At 50.5% G+C, this 22,887-nt stretch overlaps 1 protein-coding gene across 1 annotated transcript in view; it reads left to right on the top strand.

Annotated features, from left to right (window-relative positions):
* LOC139274929 (cGMP-dependent 3',5'-cyclic phosphodiesterase) overlaps positions 1-13,666 on the top strand; it is a 103,908-nt gene extending 90,242 nt beyond the window's left edge. Inside the window, exon 15 of the mRNA XM_070891666.1 lies at positions 13,326-13,666. Coding sequence (XP_070747767.1) covers positions 13,326-13,542 — 217 coding nt within the window. The 3' untranslated portion in view covers positions 13,543-13,666. The remainder of the gene's footprint in view (positions 1-13,325) is intronic.
* The last annotated feature ends 9,221 nt before the right edge of the window (positions 13,667-22,887 follow it).

The raw sequence follows: 22,887 nt of genomic DNA, 5'->3' as shown, positions 1-22,887 counted from the left end.
TCGTGGCGGAGGAGGGGCGAGAGATCGTGGCGGAGGAGGGGCGAGAGATCGTGGCGGAGGAGGGGCGAGAGATCGGGGCGGAGGAGGGGCGAGAGATCGTGGCGGAGGAGGGGCGAGAGATCGTGGCGGAGGAGGGGCGAGAGATCGTGGCGGAGGTGCGGCGAGAGATCGTGGCGGAGGAGTATCGAGAGATCGTGGCGGAGGAGGGGCGTGAGATCGTGGCGGAGGAGCGGCGAGAGATCGTGGCGGAGGAGTATCGAGAGACCGTGGCGGAGGAGTATCGAGAGACCGTGGCGGAGGAGGGGCGAGAGATCGGGGCGGAGGAGGGGCGAGAGATCGTGGCGGAGGAGGGGCGAGAGATCGGGGCGGAGGAGGGGAGAGAGATCGTGGCGGAGGAGGGGCGAGAGATCGTGGCGGAGGAGGGGAGAGAGATCGGGGCGGAGCTGCGGCGAGAGATCGTGGCGGAGGAGGGGCGAGAGATCGGGGCGGAGGAGGGGCGAGAGATTGGGGCGGAGGAGGGGCGAGAGATCGTGGCGGAGGTGCGGCGAGAGATCGTGGCGGAGGAGGGGCGAGAGATCGGGGCGGAGCTGCGGCGAGAGATCGTGGCGGAGGAGGGGTGAGAGATCGTGGCGGAGGTGCGGCGAGAGATCGGGGCGGAGGAGCGGCGGGAGATCGTGGCGGAGGAACGGCGAGAGATCGGGGCGGAGGAGCGGCGGGAGATCGTGGCGGAGGAACGGCGAGAGATCGGGGCGGAGCTGCGGCGAGAGATCGTGGCGGAGGAGCGGCGAGAGATCGTGGCGGAGGAACGGCGAGAGATCGGGGCGGAGGAGCGGCGGGAGATCGTGGCGGAGGAGGGGAGAGAGATCGTGGCGGAGGAGGGGCGGGAGATCGTGGCGGAGGAACGGCGAGAGATCGGGGCGGAGGAGGGGCGGGAGATCGTGGCGGAGGAACGGCGAGAGATCGGGGCGGAGGAGCGGCGGGAGATCGTGGCGGAGGAGGGGAGAGAGATCGTGGCGGAGGAGGGGAGAGAGATCGGGGCGGAGGAACGGCGAGAGATCGTGGCGGAGGAGGGGAGAGAGATCGTGGCGGAGGTACGGCGAGAGATCGTGGCGGAGGAGGGGAGAGAGATCGGGGCGGAGGAACGGCGAGAGATCGTGGCGGAGGAGGGGCGGGAGATCGTGGCGGAGGAGGGGCGAGAGATCGGGGCGGAGGAGGGGAGAGAGATCGTGGCGGAGGAGGGGCGAGAGATCGTGGCGGAGGAGGGGCGAGAGATCGTGACGGAGGAGGGGAGAGAGATCGTGGCGGAGGAGGGGAGAGAGATCGGGGCGGAGCTGCGGCGAGAGATCGTGGCGGAGGAGTATCGAGAGACCGTGGCGGAGGAGGGGCGAGAGATCGGGGCGGAGGAGGGGCGAGAGATCGTGGCGGAGGTGCGGCGAGAGACCGTGGCGGAGGAGGGGCGAGAGATCGGGGCGGAGGAGGGGAGAGAGATCGTGGCGGAGGAGGGGCGAGAGATCGTGGCGGAGGAGGGGCGAGAGATCGTGGCGGAGGTGGGGCGAGAGATCGTGGCGGAGGTGGGGCGAGAGATCGTGGCGGAGGTGCGGCGAGAGATCATGGCGGAGGAGGGGAGAGATCGTGGCGGAGGTGCGGCGAATGAGGGTATGGGGCCCCAAAGAGCCGAGGGCCCAGGGGCAGCACGGGCCAGCCCACACTGCGATATGTGTGCGCACTGGGTCCGTGCAGCAGAGTTGGTCTCCAGCTGTCCTGGTTAAGCCTTGCCACTGGACCCAGACCATGGTCACGTTAAAACAATCCACCCACAGGCATCTTCCACCCCTGGAGTTCAGGACTGGGTCCTCCATTGAAACATCTGTGAGCACATGTGGAAGCAAGTCATCCTCGTTCCAGGGACCACCTATGATGATGAGAAAATGTACAATAAATAAAAAACCTCACTCCGCATTTCTATAGTGCCTTTCACATCCCCCAGGACATCCCTGTAAGGTCTGTAAGCTTACAATGTTTGTAGCGCCACACTGTGGATGTGGACGTATTGTGTACTGCAATTGCAGAGTTAATCATTAAACAGAACCAGGCAGTTTCCGGAGACTTCCGAGAGACCAGCCTGCACGTTAGGAAGCTGTGTGCGCTGTGCTCTGTGAAGATATCACAGTTGGCGAACGAGGATGGGATTTTTCGGATGATTTAAAGCTTAATTTTTGTTGGTGAAGGATTCAGCCAGCCGACAGAAGACTTTGGAAGTTTCTGTCTTTGAAAAAAGCTACAAAATCCGAGGTAAAATACAGCACACGGTGTGAACAGCTAGAGGTTAAAATGGCAGGTTTATTGGGACATTTGGGTGAATATAGACACGACCGGGAACGTTTTAAAGTGTATGTGGATCAGCTAGAAATGTATTTCACTACAAATAACATCATCGAAGTTCCAGACAATGCAGTCCAGAACCGGGCTGTGTTGGAACGCAAGAAAGCGATCTTCTTATCAGAGGCAGGTCCGGCATTGTACGAAACCCTTGTAAATCTGCTTGTGCCTGACGAGCCAAAGGACACAATGCTTAAAGTAATTTTAACGAAGCTGGAGCAGCACTATAACCCCAAACCGTTAGAAATTGCTGAAAGCTATCGTTTCGGGATTTGGAATCAAAAGGCTGATGAAAGTATCAGTGATTACATCGTAGCATTAAAAAAGCTATCGATGCACTGTAATTTTGGAAACTTTCAAAACCGAGCAGTACGGGATCGTTTTGTTTGTGGGGTGAAAAATGATGCGATCAGAAGGAAGTTATTGACGACGGATGACTTGACTTTTGAGATTGCTTGTCAGACAGCGAGGCCGATGGGCATGGCCAAACAATATTCCCGAGAATTAAATAATAATTACGGTCATCAGTCAACCGAGGTAAATCACCTGCAGGTTCAAAGTAAAAGGCAGTGGGGGCCCAAAGTCTCAGAAACTGGAAATTCTCACAGAGCGTCGAAGTTGTGCTATAGGTGCCTGGGACAACACATTGCTCAAAGTTGTCCATACGTGAAGGCAGAGTGTTTCTTCTGCAGAAAGACTGGGCATCTTGTGAAGGCATGCGAACTGAAGGGTGAACCAGTTTTCAAAGCTATGAGTCCAGTGTTCAAAGCTATGAGTAGACTACATAACATGGAAGAACAACAACAGGACGAGGAGATGTTAGAGTTACACGTCATCAGGAGCACGAGGTTAATGGACAGCGATTCGGAAAGCATCAAAATCCACATAGATGTTGCGGGATTCAAGATACCAATGGAAATTGACATGGGTGCATCCGTGAGTGTAATACCGGAGTCACTATACCGCGACAAATTGCGTGATTTTCAACTGGAGAAATCCAAGATAGAGCTGCGAGGCTACTCGGGAGAGAAAATTCCTGTGGTAGGGAACATTAAGGTGGATTGCAGAAGTTTCTATAGGTATGTAAAGAGAAAAAGGTTAGTAAAGACAAACGTAGGTCCCCTGCAGTCAGAATCAGGGGAAGTCATAACGGGGAACAAAGAAATGGCAGACCAATTGAACAAGTACTTTGGTTCGGTATTCACTAAGGAGGATACAAACAACCTTCCGGATATAAAAGGGGTCAGAGGGTCTAGTAAGGAGGGGGAACTGAGGGAAATCCTTATTAGTCGGGAAATTGTGTTGGAGAAATTGATGGGATTGAAGGCCGATAAATCCCCAGGGCCTGATGGACTGCATCCCAGAGTACTTAAGGAGGTGGCTTTGGAAATAGCGGATGCATTGACAGTCATTTTCCAACATTCCATTGACTCTGGATCAGTTCCTATGGAGTGGAGGGTAGCCAATGTAACCCCACTTTTTAAAAAAGGAGGGAGAGAGAAAACAGGGAATTATAGACCGGTCAGCCTGACCTCAGTAGTGGGTAAAATGATGGAATCAATCATAGCAGCGCACCTGGAAAATGGTGACATGATAGGTCCAAATCAGCATGGATTTGTGAAAGGGAAATCATGCTTGACAAATCTTCTGGAATTTTTTGAGGATGTTTCCAGTAAAGTGGACAAAGGAGAACCAGTTGATGTGGTATATTTGGACTTTCAGAAGGCTTTGGACAAGGTCCCACACAAGAGATTAATGTGCAAAGTTAAAGCACATGGGATTGGGGGTAGTGTGCTGACGTGGATTGAGAACTGGTTGTCAGACAGGAAGCAAAGAGTAGGAGTAAACGGGTACTTTTCAGAATGGCAGGCAGTGACTAGTGGGGTGCCGCAAGGTTCTGTGCTGGGGCCCCAGCTGTTTACATTGTACATTAATGATTTAGACGAGGGGATTAAATGCAGTATCTCCAAATTTGCGGATGACACTAAGTTGGGTGGCAGTGTGAGCTGCGAGGAGGATGCTATTAGGCTGCAGAGTGACTTGGATAGGTTAGGTGAGTGGGCAAATGCATGGCAGATGAAGTATAATGTGGATAAATGTGAGGTTATCCACTTTGGTGGTAAAAACAGAGAGACAGACTATTATCTGAATGGTGACAGATTAGGAAAAGGGAAGGTGCAACGAGACCTGGGTGTCATGGTACATCAGTCATTGAAGGTTAGCATGCAGGTACAGCAGGCGGTTAAGAAAGCAAATGGCATGTTGGCCTTCATAGCGAGGGGATTTGAATACAGGGGCAGGGAGGTGTTGCTACAGTTGTACAGGGCCTTGGTGAGGCCACACCTGGAGTATTGTGTACAGTTTTGGTCTCCTAACTTGAGGAAGGACATTCTTGCTATTGAGGGAGTGCAGCGAAGATTCACCAGACTGATTCCCGGGATGGCGGGACTGACCTATCAAGAAAGACTGGATCAACTGGGCTTGTATTCACTGGAGTTCAGAAGAATGAGAGGGGACCTCATAGAAACGTTTAAAATTCTGACGGGTTTAGACAGGTTCCCAATGTTGGGGAAGTCCAGAACCAAGGGTCACAGTCTGAGGATAAGGGGTAAGCCATTTAGGACCGAGATGAGGAGAAACTTCTTCACCCAGAGAGTGGTGAACCTGTGGAATTCTCTACCACAGAAAGTAGTTGAGGCCAATTCACTAAATATATTCAAAAGGGAGTTAGATGAAGTCCTTACTACTCGGGGGATCAAGGGTTATGGCAAGAAAGCAGGAAGGGGGTACTGAAGTTTCATGTTCAGCCATGAACTCATTGAATGGCGGTGCAGGCTAGAAGGGCTGAATAGCCTGCTCCTGCACCTATTTTCTATGTTTCTATGTCTATGTATCACCGTACTGGTGAAATATAAAGATCAATTTCAGAACTTGCCTCTAATAGTAGTGAAAGGAGACAAGTCTGCCTTACTAGGAAGAAATTGGTTGAGCTCACTGAAGCTGGATTGGAGTAAGATTTTCTGTGTGGAAGTGAGATTTTCATCAACGGATGAGGTTATCAAACAGTATCCGAAGGTGTTCTGTGATACGGGCAGTCCGATCCCAGGCTTCAAGGCGAGTGTCAGGGTACAGAAGGACGCTAGATCGGTTTACTACAAGCCACGTTCCGTACCATATGCACTCAAGGAGAAAGTTGAGCAAGAACTCCAAAGACTAGAGACTGAGAACATTATTTGTAAGATAGATTGATGTAATTGGGCTACACCCATTGTTGTTGTACCTAAGTCTGATGGTAAGGTAAGATTGTGTGGTGATTATAAGGTAACCGTAAACCAGGTTCTAGAGGGTAATGTTCCCAATACATTGCCGAATATAGAAGATTTGTTCACAACACTGACAGGTGGTCAGATCTTCTCAAAACTGGATCTTATGAATGCCTACTTACAGCTTGAACTAGATGAGGAGTCCAAGTCATGTTTGACTATAAATACTCATCTGGGCCTATATTAATTTAATAGGCTACTGTGTCTTCCACCCCTGCCATATTCCAAGGGGTGATGAAATGGCCCATGAGGATCATAAATCCCAGCCTGGACTGATTCTCCGCCGTGTATCCTATGAAATAATTGACCAGTTAAGCCGACTTTTGGCGATGATTTTCGGATAAATATTGCTCGCAGGACACGGGGGTGAATTCCCACTGCTCTTCTTCCAAATCATGGCCGCGGGATGTTTTACGTCCACCCGAGAGGGTCTCGGTTTGACGTCTGATCCCAAAAGACTGCACCTGGAGCGTCAGCCTGAACTTCAGGGTTCACGTTTCGGTAATAATGGGGGCACAAATCCATGACCTTCTAACATAACATAAGAGCATAAGAATTAGGAGCAGTAGTCGGCCATTCGGCCCCTCGAGCCTGCTCCGCCATTCAATGAGATCACGGCTGATCTTCGACCTCTACTCCACTTTCCCGCCCGATCCCCATATCCCTCGATACCCCTAGACTCCAAAAATCTATCGATCTCAGCCTTGAATATACTCATCGACTGAGCCTCCACGGCCCTCTGGGGCAGAGAATTCCAAAGATTCACCACCCTCCGAGTGAAGAAATTCCTCCTCATCTCAGTCCTAAATGGCCGACCCCTTATCCTGAGACTGTGACCCCTGGTTCTAGACTCCCCAACCCGGGGGAAACAGCATCTACCCTGTCAATCCCCCTCAGAATCTTGTATGTTTACTGCCCTCATCAACCTTCTCTGTTACTTCATCAAAGAACTCAGAATAAATTTAAGACAGTGATAGACAGTTTCTTAACCGATAAGGGATTAAAAGGTTATGGGGAGTGTAGTGTATCTGTAAAGCATGCACTCCCATGTTCCACCACCAGGGAGCACATCCCCTGAAGTCCCAAGGGATCCTAGCATCCCTTGGGAGCACTGATTATAAGCCGGCCCCTAAGGCCTGTTCCTCACTCTGGAGTGTCTTATTAAAGACTGAGGTCACTGTTACTTTAACCTCCCTGTGTGCAGTCTCATCTGTGTTAGGAACACAATAACTGGCGACGAGTATACGAATCCAACGCAAAGATGCAGCAAACTGTGGGCATCCTGGAGAAGTTCTCGGAGGGTGAGGACTGGGAAGCCTATGTCGAACGGCTAGACCAGTACTTTGTAGCTAACGAGCTGGACGGAGAAGGAAGCGCTGCAAAAAGGAGAGCGGTCCTCCTCACAGTCTGCGGGGCACCGACCTACAGCCTCATGAAGAATCTTCTGGCTCCGGTGAAACCCACAGATAAGTCGTATGAGGAGCTGTGTACATTGGCTCGGGAGCATCTTCTCCCGAGGGAGAGCGTGCTGATGGCGAGGTATCAGTTCTACACGTGCCAGCGATCTGAAGGTCAGGAAGTGGCGAGCTACGTCGCCGAGCTAAGGCGACTTGCAGGACAATGTGAGTTTGATGGCTACCTGGAGCAGATGCTCAGAGACTTTTTTGTACTGGGCATTGGCCACGAGACCATCCTACGAAAACTTTTGACTGTAGAGGCACTGACCCTCAGTAAGGCCATTGCGATAGCACAGGTGTTTATGTCCACCAGTGATAACACCAAACAAATCTCTCAGCACACAAGTGCTGGCAATATTCATAAGTTAACTGGAACTGGAACTGGAGCAGAAATGTACAGGGCAGAAACCACGAGTCTGCAACTGCCAGCAGGCCTCAGGTGACCTAGATGACTCAGAGTCTGCAACAAAGGATGAATGCAAGGTGATTCACACCTTGTTGGCGTTGTGGAGGCTTCCATTCAGCCTATTCATGCTGCTTCAAAGGGTATGTTTGCAAGAGCTGTGGAACAATAGGGCACCACTAATGAGCTTGAAAACGAGCTGCAAGCTCTGCAAAATCTGCTAACCAACACGTGGCAGAGGAAGATTGGTCCATGGTGGATCAAAACAATTTCAAGCCTCAGAGAGAGAGGAGGCAGATGCTGAAGTACACGGGGTGCACACATTTTCGACAAAATGTCCATCTATAATGCTAAATGTAAAATTGAATAGCTTACCCGTAGCCATGGAACTGGACTCTGGCGCTAGCCAATCCATCATGAGTAAAAAGATGTTTGAGAGACTGTGGTGCAACAAAGCACTCAGACCAGCCCTGAGCCCCATCCATATGAAATTGAGAACGTACACCAAAGAGCTCATCACTGTCCTGGTCAAGGTCACCTACGAGGGCACGGTGCACGAACTGCCACTCTGGATTGTCCCGGGCGATGGCCCCACACTGCTTGGAAGGAGCTGGCTGGGCAAAATCCACTGGAACTGGGATGACATCCGAGCGCTATCACATGTCGATGAGGCCTCATGTACCCAGGTTCTTAACAAATTTCCTTCCCTTTTTGAGCCAGGCATTGAAAACTTTTCCGGGGCGACGATGCGGATCCACTTGGTCCCAGAGGCATAACCCATTCACCACAAGGCGCGAGCGGTGCCTCACATGATGAGGGAGAGAGTGGAAATCGAGCTGGACAGACTGCAACGCGAGGGCATCATCTCCCCAGTGGAATTCAGCGAGTGGGCCAGCCCGATTGTTCCAGTACTCAAAAGTGATGGCATGGTCAGGGTTTGTGGCAATTATAAAGTAACTATTAATCGTTTCTCGCTACAGGACCAATACCCGCTACCTAAAGCAGACGACCTATTTGCGACGCTGGCAGGAGGCAAGATGTTCACCAAGCACAACCTGACTTCGACCTACACGACACAGGAGCTGGAGGAGTCTTCGAAGTTCCTCACCTGCATCAACACGCACAAGGGACTGTTCATCTACAACAGATGTCCGTTTGGAATTCGGTCGGCTGCAGCGATCTTCCAGAGAAACATGGAGAGCCTACTCAAGTCGGTACCACGTACGATGGTTTTTCAGGACGACATATTGGTCACGGGTCAGGACACCGTCGAGCACCTACAAAACCTGGAGGAGATCCTCCAGCGACTGGATTGCATAGGGCTGCAGCTGAAGAGGTCGAAATGCGTTTTCATGGCAACATAAGTGGAGTTTTTGGGGAGAAAGATCGCGGCGGATGGCATTCGGCCCCCAGACGCCAAGACAGAGGCTATCAGGAACGCGCCCGGGCCACAGAACGTCACGGAGCTGCGGTCGTTCCTGGGACTCCTCAACTATTTTGGTAACTTCCTACCAGGATTAAGCACCCTCTTAGAGCCCCTACATGTGTTATTGCATAAAGGTGAGAACTGGGTATGGGGAAAAAAACAAGTAATTGCTTTTGAGAAAGCCAGAAACATTTTATGCTCCAACAAGCTGCTTGTATTGTATAACCCGTGTAAAAGACTTGTGCTAGCATGTAACGTGTCGTCATACGGAGTCGGGTGTGTATAACAACAAGCTAACGTTGCGGGGAAGTTGCAACCTGTCGCCTATGTTTCCAGGAGCTTGTCGAAGGCTGAGAGGGCCTACAGCATGATTGAGAAAGAGGCATTAGCGTGTGTGTTCGGGGTAAAGAAAATGCATCAGTACCTGTTTGGCCTCAAATTTGAGCTGGAAACCGATCACAAGCCCCTCACATCCCTGTTCGCTGAAAACAAGGGGATAAATACTAATACCTCAGTCCGCATACAAAGTTGGGCACTCGCGCTATCAACATATAACTATACCATCCGCCACAGGCCAGGCACCAAGAACTGTGCAGATGCTGTCAGTCGACTACCATTGCCCAACACGGGGGTGGAAATGGCGCAGCCTGCAAACTTGTTGATGGTGGCGCAGCCCGCAGACTTGTTGATGGTCATGGAAGTGTTTGAAAATGATAAATCACCTGTCACGGCCCGCCAGATTAGGACTTGGACCAGCCAAGATCCTCTGCTGTCCATAGTAAAAAACTATATACTGCATGGGAGCTGGGCCAACATCCCCGTTGAAATGCAAGAGCTAATCAAGCCGTTCCAGCGGTGAAAGGATGAGCTGTCCATTCAGGCAGACTGCCTGTTGTGGGGTAACCGTGTAGTGCTACCAAAAAAGGGCAGGGAGACGTTCATCTCGGATCCACAGCACACACCCGGGTATAGTAATGATGAAAGCGATAACCAGATCCCACGTGTGGTGGCCCAGTATCGACTCTGACTTAGAGTCCTGTGTACGGCAATGCAGTGTGTGTGCTCAGTTGAGCAACGCGCCCAGAGAGACACCACTAAGTTTGTGGTCCTGGCCCTCCAGACCATGGTCGAGGATCCATGTCAACTATGCGGGCCCGTTTCTCGGTAAAATGTTCCTGGTGGTGGTGGATGCTTTTTCAAAATAGATTGAATGTGAAATAATGTCGGGAAGCACCGCCACCGCCACCATTGAAAGCCTGAGGGCCATGTTTGCCACCCACGGCCTGCCTGACATACTGGTCAGTGACAACGGGCCATGTTTCACCAGTGCCGAATTTAAAGAATTCGTGACCCGCAATGGGATCAAACATGTCACCTCGGCCCCGTTTAAACCAGCCTCCAATGGGCAGGCAGAGCGGGCAGTACAAACCATCAAACAGAGCCTCAAACGAGTCACAGAAGGCTCACTCCAAACCTGCCTGTCCCGAGTACTGCTCAGCTACCACACAAGACCCCACTCGCTCACAGGGGTGCCCCCGGCTGAGCTACTCATGAAAAGGACACTTAAAACCAGACTCTCGCTGGTTCACCCCAACCTGCATGATCAGGTAGAGAGCAGGCGGCAGCAACAAAATGTAAACGATGGTCGCGCCACTGTGTCACGGGAAATTGATCTGAATGACCTTGTATATGTGCTAAACTATGGACATGGTCCCAATGGATCGCAGGCACGGTGATAGCTAAAGAAGGGAGTAGGGTGTTTGTAGTCAAACTAGACAATGGACAAATTTGCAGAAAGCACCTGGACCAAACGAGGCTGCGGTTCACAGGCTACCCTGAACAACCCACAGCAGACACCACCTTTTTCGAGCCCACAACACACACCCAAAGGATCAACGACACCATCCCGGACCAGGAAATCGAACCCATCATGCCCAACTGCCCAGCAAGGCCAGGCTCACCCAGCAGACCTGCAGGGCCAACAACACGCCAGCCCAGCGAGGGCACAGCCAACACACCAGAACAGACATTTGTACCGAGGTGGTCCACCAGGGAAAGAAAGGCTCCCGACCACCTCACCTTGTAAATAGTTTTCACTTTGACTTTGGGTGGGGGAGTGATGTTGTGTATCTGTAAAGCATACACTCCCATGTTCCGCCACCAGGGAGCGCATCCCCTGAAGTCCCACGGGATCCCAGCATCCCTTGGGAGCACTGCATATAAGCCGGCCCCTAAGGCCTGTTCCTCGCTCTGGAGTGTCTTAATAAAGACTGAGGTCACTGTTACTTTAACCTCCCTGTGTGCAGCCTCATCTGTGTTTGGAACACAACAGGGAGCAGACAGGGAAGTGGAGCTGAGTCCATGATTGGATCAGCCATGATCATATTAAATGACGGAGCAGGCTCGAGGGGCCGAATAGCCTACTCCTGCCCCCATTGCTTATGTCTTTATGTAACTCAATCAAGTTAGTCAAACACTCTAAGGATGTGAAGGCTTTAGAGAGGTTGCAGAACAGATTTACAAGAAAGGTTCCAGGGATGAAGGACTTCAGTTATGTGGATAGATTGGAGAAGCTGGGGTCGTTCTCCTTGGAGCAGAGAAGGTTGAGAGGAGATTTGATCGAGGTGTTCAAAATTATGAGGGGTCTGGAGAGAGTAGAGAGAGAGAAACTGTTCCCATTGGTGGAAGGGTCGGGAACCAGAGGACACAGATTTAAGGCGATTGGCAGAAGAACCAAAGGCAACTTGAGGGAAAACTTTTTACGCAGCGAGTGGTTAGGATCTGGAATGCGCTGCCTGAGAGGGTGGTGGAGGCAGACTCAATCGTGGCTTTCAAAAGGGAGTTGGATAATTAGGAGGAAAAAGGATTTGCAGGGCTACAGGGAAAGGGTGGGGGAGTGGGACTGGCTGAGGTGCTCTTGCAGAGAGCCGGCACGGGTTCGCCGGGTCGAATGGCCTCCTTCCATAAGACCATAAGAAATAGGAGCAGGAGTAGGCCATACGGCCCTTCGAGCCTGCTCCGCCATTTAATACGATCATGGCTGATCCGATCATGGACTCAGCTCCACTTCCCCGCCCGCTCCCCATAACCCCTTATTCTCTTAGCGGTTAAGAAACTGTCTATCTCTGTCATAAATTTATTCAATGTCCCGGCTTCCACAGCTCTCTGAGGCTGCGAATTCCACAGATTTACAACCCTCTGAGAGAAGAAATTCCTCCTCATCTCAGTTTTAAATGGGTGGCCCCTTATTCTAAGATCATGCCCCCTAGTTCTAGTCTCCCCCATCAGTGGAAACATCCTCTCTGCATCCACCTTGTCAAACCCCCTCATAATCTTATACGTTTTGATAAGATCTCCTCTCATTCTTCTGAACTCCAATGAGTAGAGGCCCAACCTCCTCAACCTTTCCTCATAAGTCAACCCCCTCATCCCCGGAATCAACCTAGTGAACCTTCACTGAACTGCCTCCAAAGCAAGTATATCCTTTTGTAAATATGGAAACCAAAACTGCACGCAGTATTCCAGGTGTGGCCTCACCAATACCCTGTATAACTGTAGCAAGACTTCCCTGCTTTTATACTCCATCCCCTTTGCAATAAAGACCAAGATTCCATTTGCGTTCCTGATCACTTGTTGTACCTGCATACTAACTTTTTGTGTTTCATGTACAAGTACCCCCAGGTCCCGCTGTATTGCAGCACTTTGCAATTTTCTCCATTTAAATAATAACTTGCTCTTTGATTTTTTTTCTGCCAAAGTGCATAACCTCACACTTTCCACCATTATACTCCATCTGACAAATTTTTGCTCACTCACTTAGCCTGTCTGTGTCCTTTTGCAAATTTTTTGTGTCCTCCTCACACATTGCTTTTCCTCCCATGTTTGTATCATCAGCAAACTTGGCTACGTTACACTCAGTCCCTTCTTCCAAGTCGTTAATATAGATTGTAAATAGTTGGGGTCCCAGCACTGATCCCTGCGGCACCCCACTAGTTACTGATTGCCAACCCGAGAATGAACCATCTATCCTGACTCTCTGTTAGTAAGCTAATCCTCTATCCACGCTAATTACCCCCCAGCCCCGTGAACTTTTATCTTGCTCTTGCAGAGAGCCGGCACGGGCTTCGATGGGCCGAATGGCCTCTTCCTGTGCTGTGTAAGCATTTTAAACGGCTGCTCCCTTATCCTGAGACTGCGTCCTCGTGTTCGAGACTTCCCCAGCTAGGGGGAACACTCTGACCCTGTGGGGGGGGACGGTGCCGGGGGGGGGGGAGCGAGAGTTGCTACCCTCTGACGGGGCATTGACGTGAATTATTTTTTCTTTCCCTTTGGTGCAGGCTACTGAACATACTCCTCCCTGAAGCAGAAGTTCTGTACCAGAGTGTGAAGTCTAACCGAGACCACTGGGTGAAAATCGCCTCCAAGTTCACCAGCCCTGGGCTTCCCAACGACAACTCTCTGGACTTCCTCGACGAAGAGGCAGAAGAAACAGTGACCACGACAACACCTTCCGCACAGCCCAAAGACACCTTGGAAAAGGGCATGAAGAAATAATGATTATTATTATTGCAGTTTAAAGAACAGCAAATAGTACAAAAAAAAAACAAGGAAGTGACTGACATCAGCAAACATTGGCATCATTTAAATTTGCTTTTTATAGTTCTGAATAAGAATTGAGTGACCGTTTCTCCTTGTCGTGTTCTCACTCTTATTTGGTCTCGAGGTTTTTTGCATTCAACCACAATAAGCACCTACCTGCATTCATATAGCACCTCTGACGCAGCACAAAGTCGGTTCGCAGGGGCGATTATCAGATATAGTTTGACACCGAGCCGCATATCGGGACAGGCGAGGAAAAGCTGAGCCAGTGGAGATTGGTCTTCAGCACTGTCATAAAGGAGGAGCGAGAAAGGCGGGAGAGGTTTCGGCAGGGAGTGCCAGAGATTGGGGGCCCAGGCGGCTGAAGGCACGGCCACCGGTGACGGAGCGATGGAAATCGGGGGGTGGGGGGGTGAATGCTCAAGCGGGCAGAATTGGAGGAGCGCAGAGATCTCGGAGGGTTGTGGGGGCTGGAGGAGATTGAAGAGGAAGCGGAGGCGGGGAGGGGGGTGGGGGGATGCGAGGAGGCCACGGGTGGGGGGAGGGGGGAGGGGGGATTTGAACACCAGGACAACAATTTTAAAACCGAGGTGTTTGCCGGACGGGTTGCAGGTCGGCGAGCACCGGGGGAGTGGGGGGTGGGAGTTGGGAGGCGGGGCAGCAGAGATTTTGGGTGAGCCCATGTTTGTGAAGGGTGGGAGGGGGAGGGCCCGCCTGGAGAGCGTGGGAATAGTCGAGTGTGGAGGATAACAGATCTCTCCCCCGAACCCCTGCCCTGTCACACTCCAGCGTCTCCATTGGTGTCACAGGTCAACCGCGCGGTGCGGGTCTGGGGTCGCGGGTGGTCCAGACCGATAAAGGACGGCGGGCTTCCTTCCATCCGCGGCCACTGCTTAATCCGGTGACATCCCATAAACGAGGATTTTGCATTCAACAACGATAAGCACCTGCATTCATGCAACGTCTCGGACGGAGCACAAAGACATCCTGAGGTACTTCATAGACGCAATCAGACTGAGCCGCTTACTTGGACGGGTGACCAAAAGCTTGGTCAATCGAATTTGGTCTTAAAGCAGGAGAGAGGCTTGCTTTGGAGGCAGATCAGAGAAGGTTCACTCGGTTGATGAGGGGGTTGACTTATGAGGGAAAGGTTGAGGAGGTTGGGCCTCTACTCATTGGAATTCAGAAGAATGAGAGGCGATCTTATCGAAACGTATAAGGTTATGAGGGGGTTTGACAAGGTGGATGCAGAGAGGATGTTTCCACTGATGGGGGAGACTAGAACTAGGGGGCATCATCTTCGAATAAGGGGCCGCCCATGTAAAACTGAGATGAAGAGGAATTTCTTCTCTCAGAAGGTTGTAAATCTGTGGAATTTGCTGCTTCAGAGAGCTGTGGAAGCTGGGACATTGAATAAATTTAAGACATACAGATAGATAGGTTCTTAACCGATAAGGGGTTACGGGGAGCAGTCAGGGAAGTGGAGCTGAGTCCATGATCGGATCAGCCATGATCGTATTAAATGGCGGAGCAGGCTCGAGGGGCCGTATGGCCTACTCCTGCTCCTATTTCTTATGTTCTTATGTTATGTAGAGAGGCGAGGAGAGGTTTAGGGAGCGAATTCCGGAGCTTGGGGTCCAGGCAGCTGAAGACGTGGCCACCGATGGTGGAGCGATGGAAATCGGGGGATGCTCGAGAGGGCAGAATTGGAGGAGCGCAGAGATCTCGGAGGGTTGTAGGGGCCCGGAGGAGATGACAGAGATAGGCTTATTTTTGTTGATTATTGAATTCAATGGCAGATTTTGAACTCTTGGGCTGCTGGTCCGATGATGCTACCACTGGACTTCCAAGGTTGGGTACGGTTTGATGTCCCCGGTCCACGCAAGAAGAAGGACCCACCAAGGATGTTGGTACGCTACGCAGGACAGCTTGCCCCACATCGGGTCTCTATGTACCCCCCACTGCACCCCGCCACAATGGTATTCACCGTACTGGGGCTGTTTCGTTTGATGTGTACCTTGATTGTGTATTCCACAAACTGTCACTGGTGATGCTCTGGTTATCGCAGGGGAATCAGTTTACTGATCAATCGTCTCCGCCCTCTCTATTCTCTGTACCAATCTGTACCGATAGGGGGAGGGTCCCCTCTCAATGAGATTGGGACCTCCCACCCCTGCCACACCCCGCCTCCCCACACCCCACCCCTCAACCCCACCCCGCCAACCCCCACCCCCACCCAACCCCCAACCCCACCCCTCCACCTCCCCACCCCCACCCCGCCAACTCGCCACCCCCCCAACCCCCAACCCCACCCCTCCCAACCCCCACCCCCACCACTTCCAAACCCCACCCCTCCATCTCCCCACCCCCCACCCCCCCCCAAACCCCCAACCCCAACCCCTCCCACCCTCCACCTCCCACAACCAACCCAACTTCTATGGGTGCGGATTCATCAGTTAACACTGCGTACAACTCAACACTCAGAGAACGTGTAATAATCACAAGCAGCACTCAAGGTAGCACTATTAGAAAGGGATCTTTGCTCTATATCTAACCCCGTGCTGTACCTGCCCTGGGAGTGTTTGATGGGACAGTGTAGAGGGAGCTTTACTCTGTATTTAACCCCGTACTGTACCTGCCCTGGGAGTGTTTGATGGGACAGTGCAGGGGGAGCTTTACTCTGTATTTAACCCCGTACTATACCTGCCCTGGGAGTGTTTGATGGGACAGTGTAGAGGGAGCTTTACTCTGTATTTAACCTCATACTGTACCTGCCCTGGGAGTGTTTGATGGGACAGTGTAGAAGGAGTTTCACTCTGTATTTAACCCCGTGCTTACCTGCCCTGGGAGTGTTTGATGGGACAGTGCAGAGGGACTTTCACTCTGTATTTAACCCCGTGCTATACCTGCCCTGGGAGTGTTTGATGGGACAGTGCGGTATGTATATATATTTGTTAGTTTAATCACAAGGTTCAAAGTGTTTCATTTCCCCCTCTTCCATAAAATTCCATCTATTCTGTCAAACTGGGAGTAAGTTTCCGTGGGTTCACTTCACCGTCCCCGAGGAGAGGAAGGTTTTGAAGTGCTGGTGTGTGTGTGCAGTTAGTGGGGCCCTCGTACTTGGCCTATCTCGTGCTGCGTGTCCTGAAGGGGCGGTTTGACTGCCGTGAATTGACCTTGCAGAGATATCTTGCTCCGGCTTTAAAATAGTTGTAGAGCTGTTGCGTGGGAGTAGCTGAGCCACTTTGCAGTTGGGAGCCTGTGGAGAGCTGCACCTACTGTCTGCCTGCCTGCCTGCAACCATCATCATCATAGGCAGTCCCTCGGAATCGCGGAAGACTTGCTTCCACTCTAAAAGTGAGTTCTCAGGTGACTGAACAGTCTCTGTCACAGGTGGGACAGACAATGGTTGAAGGAAAGGGTGGATGGGGAGTCTGGTTTGCCGCACGCTCCTTCCGCTGCCTGCGCTTGGTTTCTGCATGCTCTCGGCGACGAGACTCGAGGTGCTCAGCGCCCTCCCGGATGCACTTCCTCCACTTAGGGCGGTCTTTGGCCAGGGACTCCCAGGTGTCGGTGGGGATGTTGCACTTTATCAGGGAGGCTTTGAGGGTGTCCTTGTAACGTTTCCTCTGCCCACCTGGGGCTCGCTTGCCGTGTAGGAGTTCCGAGTAGAGCGCTTGCTTTGGGAGTCTTGTGTCGGGCACGCGGACAATGTGGCCCATATCTATAGGAGGGGCAGTACAGAAGGTCAGTACTGAGGGAGTGCCACACTGTCGGATGGGCAGTACTGAGGGAGAGCCACACTATCGGAGGGGCAGTATTGAGCGAGCACTGCACTGTCGGAGGGGCAGTACTGAGGGAGCGCCACACTGTCGGACGGGCAGTACTGAGCGAGCGCCGCACTGTCGGAGGGGCAGTACTGAGGGAGTGCTGCACTGTCGGAGCTGTCGTCTTTCGGATGAGACGTTAAACCGAGGCCCTGTCTGCTCTCTCAGCTGGATGTAAAAGATCCCATGGCACTACTTGGAAGAAGAAACATAGAAACATAGAAAATAGGTGCAGGAGTAGGCCATTCGGCCCTTCAAGCCTGCATCGCCATTCAATGAGTTCATGGCTGAACATGCAACTTCAGTACCCCATTCCTGCTTTCTCACCATACCCCTTGATCCCCCTAGTAGTAAGGACTTCATCGAACTCCTTTTTGAATATATTTAGTGAATTGGCCTCAACAACTTTCCGTGGTAGAGAATTCCACAGGTTCACCACTCTCTGGGTGAAGAAGTTTCTCCTCATCTCGGTCCTAAATGGCTTACCCCTTATCCTTAGACTGTGTCCCCTGGTTCTGGACTTCTCCAACATTGGGAACATTCTTCCTGCATCTAACCTGTTGAAACCCGTCAGAATTTTAAACATTTCTATGAGATCCCCTCTCATTCTTCTGAACTCCAGTGAATACAAGCCCAGTTGATCCAGTCTTTCTTGATATGTCAGTCTTGCCATCCCGGGAATCAGTCTGGTGAACCTTTGCTACACTCCCTCAATAGCAAGAATGTCCTTCCTCAAGTTAGGAGACCAAAACTGTACACAATACTCCAGGTGTGGCCTCACCAAGGCCCTGTAAAACTGTTGCAACACCTCCCTGCCCCTGTACTCAAATCCCCTCGCTATGAAGGCCAACATGCCATTTGCATTCTTAACCGCCTGCTGTACCTGCATGCTAACCTTCAATGACTGATGTACCATGATACCCAGGTCTCGTTGCACCACCCCTTTTCCTAATCTGACACCATTCAGATAATAGTCTGTCTCTCTGTTTTTATCACCAAAGTGGATAACCTCACATTTATCCACATTATACCTCATCTGCCATGCATTTTTCCACTCACCTAACCTATCCAAGTCACTCTGCAGCCTCATAGCATCCTCCTCGCAGCTCACACTGCCACCCAACTTAGTGTCATCAGCAAATTTGGAGATACTTCATTTAATCCCCTCGTCTAAATCATTAATGTACAATGTAAACAGCTGGGGCCCCAGCATAGAACCTTGCGGTACCCCACTAGTCACTGCCTGCCATTCTGAAAAGTACCCATTTACTCCTACTCTTTGCTTCCTGTCTGCCAACCAGTTCTCAATCCACGTCAGCACACTACCCCCAATCCCATGTGCTTTAACTTTGCACATTAATCTCTTGTGTGGGACCTAGTCGAAAACCTTCTGAAAGTCCAAATACACCACATCAGCTGGTTCTCCCTTGTCCACTCTACTGGAAGCATCCTCAAAAAATTCCAGAAGATTTGTCAAGCATGATTTCCCTTTCACAAATCCATGCTGACTTGGACCTATCATGTCATCTCTTTCCAAATGCGCTGCTATGACATCCTGAATAATTGATTCCATCATTTTACCCACTACTGATGTCAGGCTGACCGGTCTATAATTCCCTGTTTTCTCTCTCCCTCCTTTTTGAAAAGTGGGGTTACATTGGCGACCCTCCACTCCATAGGAACTGATCCAGAGTCTATGCAATGTTGGAAAAAGACTGTCAATGCATCCGCTATTTCCAAGGCCACCTCCTTAAGTACTCTGGAATGCAGTCCATCAGGCCCTGGGGGTTTATCGCCCTTCAATCCCATCAATTTCCCCAACACAATTTCCCAACTAATAAGGATTTCCCTCAGTTCCTCCTTCTTACTAGACCCTCTGACCCCTTTTATATCCGGAATATACCCCTTTTGTGTCCTCCTTAGTGAATACCGAACCAAAGTACTTGTTCAATTGGTCTGCCATTTCTTTGTTCCCCGTTATGACTTCCCCTGATTCTGACTGCAGGGGACCTATGTTTGCCTTTTCTAACCTTTTTCTCTTTACATATCTATAGAAACTTTTGCAGTCCGTCTTAATGTTCCCTGCAAGCTTCCTCTCGTACTCTATTTTCCCTGCCCTAATCAAACCCTTTGTCCTCCTCTGCTGAGTTCTAAATTTCTCCCAGTCCCCGGGTTCGCTGCTATTTCTGGCCAATTTGTATGCCACTTCCTTGGCTTTAATACTATCCCTGATTTCCCTTGATAGCCACGGTTGAGCCACCTTCCCTTTTTTATTTTTACGCCAGACAGGGATGTACAATTGTTGTAGTTCATCCATGCGGTCTCTAAATGTCTGCCATTGCCCATCCACAGTCAACCCCTTAAGTATCATTCGCCAATCTATCCTAGCCAATTCACGCCTCATACCTTCAGAGTTACCCTTCTTTAATTTCTGGACCATGGTCTCTGAATTAACTGTTTCATTCTCCATTCTAATGGAGAATTCCACTATATTATGCTCACTCTTCCCCAAGGGGCCTCGCACATCGAGATTGCTAATTAATCCTCTCTCATTACACAACACCCAGTCTAAGATGGCCTCCCCCTAGTTGCTTCCTCAACATATTGGTCTAGAAAACCATCCCTTATGCACTCCAGGAAATCCTCCTCCACCGTATTGCTTCCAGTTTGGTTGGCCCAATCTATGTGCATATTAAACTCACCCATGATAACTGCTGCACCTTTATTGCATGCACCCCATATTTCCTGTTTGATGCCCTCCCCAACATCACTACTACTGTTTGGAGGTCTGTACACAACTCCCACTAATGTTTTTTGCCCTTTGGTGTTCTGCATCTACCCATATAGATTCCACATCATCCAAGCTAATGTCCTTCCTAACTATTGCATTAATCTCCTCTTTAACCAGCAATGCAACCCCACCTCATTTTCCTTTTATTCTATCCTTCCTGAATGTTGAATACCCCTGGATGTTGAGTTCCCAGCCCTGATCATCCTGGAGCCACGTCTCTGTAATCCCAATCACATCATATTTGTTAACATCTATTTGCACAGTTAATTCATCCACCTTATTACGGATACTCCTTGCATTAAGACACAAAGCCTTCAGGCTTGTTTTTTTTAACACCCTTTGTCCTTTTAGAATTATGATATAGTGTGGCCCTTTTTGTTTCTTACCTTTGTTTACTCGGCCTTCCACTATTGCTTTTTACCTTTCTACCATCTGTTTCTGACTCCATATTACTTCGCCCTGTCTCACTGCATAGGTTCCCATCCCCCTGCCATATTAGTTTAAACACTCCCAAGCTGCATCAGCAAATGTTATCCCCAGGACAGACCGTCCCTTTTGTACAGGTCCCACTTCCCCCAGAACTGGTTCCAATGTCCCAGGAATTAGAATCCCTCCCTCTTGCACCACTGCTCAAGCCACGTATTTATTCTAACTATCCTGCTCCCTCTGCTCTGATTAGCACGTGGCACTGGTAGCAATCCAGAGATTACTACCTTTGAGGTCCTACTTTTTAATTTTTCTCCTTGCTCCCTAAATTCAGCTTGTAGGACCTCTTCCCGCTTCTTACCTATATCGTTGATACCTACATGTACCACGACAACTGGCTGTTCACCCTCCCTCTCCAGAATGCTCTGCAGCCGCTCCGAGACATCCTTGACCCTTGCACCAGGGAGGCAACATACCATCCTGAAGTCTCGGTTGCGGCCGCAGAAACTCCTATCCATTCCCCTTACAATAGAGTCCCTGATCACTATAGCTCTCCCACTCTTTTTCCCGCCATTCTGTGCCGCAGAGCCACCCACGGTGCCATGAACCTGGCTGCTGGTGCCTTCCCCTGGTAAGTCATCTCCCCCAACAGTATCCAAAACAGTATATCTGTTTTGGAGGGAGCTGACCGCAGGGGATTCCTGCACTACCTTCCTACTCTTGCCTTGTCTCTTGGTCACCCATTCACTATCTGTCCTAACCCTTACCTGCGGTGTGACAACATTCTCAGCATCGCGCGTGCTCCAGAGTGAGTCCATCCGCAGCTCCAGTGCCGTCATGCATTCTGTCAGGAGCTGCAGCTGGACACACTTCCCGCACACATAGTAGCCAGGGACACTGGAAGCGTCTCTGACTTCCCACATAGCACAGGAGGAGCATGACATGGGTCCGAGCTCTCCTGCCATGACTTAACCCTTAAATTAATTTACTTACTAAAATTTACTTAAACACCAAACAGCTACTTAGTATTTCGCTGCCAATTAAACCAATCTAAAAGTCAGTCTAAAAGAGAGTTATACTTACCAGTCGAACAGCCAACCACTTACCAGCTTGGCTGTAACGTCACCTCTCGATTTCGCACCCCTCTATCTTTGTCTGCAGAGATGGAACAGTAAATGGAGCAGCATTCACTATGTCCATATTCACAATTTTAAATCTGATAGGCTAAAGCAGGGCTGTCCAACCACTGACCTTCAGATACAAGAGGCCATCGAGCCTCGGCAATCCAGCTCAAGGCTCGGGCATCTCAGTCCTATTTAATATTCTTAGTCGCTGGTTTGTCCTGTTTGACGTCTGTCGGCCTGGAGCTTTGGAAAGGGCTGTTCTAAGCTCTGTTGCCTCATCGGTGGATCAATCCTAAATCAGAACACTGAGATCTATTAGTATCACAATTCAAGATAGATGGGAATTAAACTTTTCCTGAAGTCCCGAGACTCTATGGTACGGACCTGAGACCCAGTGTGACTGCTGCTGCTAATACCATGCACCTTAGGGTAGTGCATCAACTGGTGGAAGTCAAGCTGTCTTTGTTCCTGCAGTCATGACCACTGATGAACTCAATTAACTCGTGTGTCCTCTGGGTGAGCACTTCAGCCACATTATGAATGCAGTAGTTTGTGGCAAAGCAGCTGATTTCCTCACATCTCACCCTGGTGCATAGAAATCCAGAGCTGTGATCATCTTGACTTCCAATGACAATGCTGTTGCTCTTGATGATCTCAGCTGGAAATCTTCCTGCACCAAGCAACACAACCTGGTAAAAGCACAGCGTCAGCACTGCTCCCTGCCGAGCTCCAGGTCAGTGTGCCTTGTGCACAAGTGTCTGGGCTAACTGTCAGGCAGACTGCCGAGTCTCCTATTGTCCCAGCAGTGTATCCACCATCAGTCTGGTTATCCATGGCTGGTCCTGCACCCATTCTGCTGTCAGTGAGTAAGGAGAAGAAACAACCCGTGCCAGCACATGATGTACAAAACCCTCAGCTTCAACTGGTAAATACTATTCCTTCCAATCAGATGTGCCCCAAGCTCCTCTATGTATCAAACATGGCTTTGCTGCCCAACTGAAGTAATTGTGACTTCTGAGGACCTATTGCTCAAAACAAGTCCTGACACACTGAAGCCTCATTGATTCCTGTGTGTAGGTAATTGATTCACAAACTTGGTCTTTCATATTTCAAAGTACCCCGCTCTTCCAAT

The sequence above is a fragment of the Pristiophorus japonicus genome, chromosome 10 (genome assembly GCF_044704955.1).
Source record: "Pristiophorus japonicus isolate sPriJap1 chromosome 10, sPriJap1.hap1, whole genome shotgun sequence".
NCBI classification, from domain to species: Eukaryota; Metazoa; Chordata; class Chondrichthyes; family Pristiophoridae; genus Pristiophorus; species Pristiophorus japonicus.
This window is presented reverse-complemented; position numbering and strand designations above follow the sequence as displayed.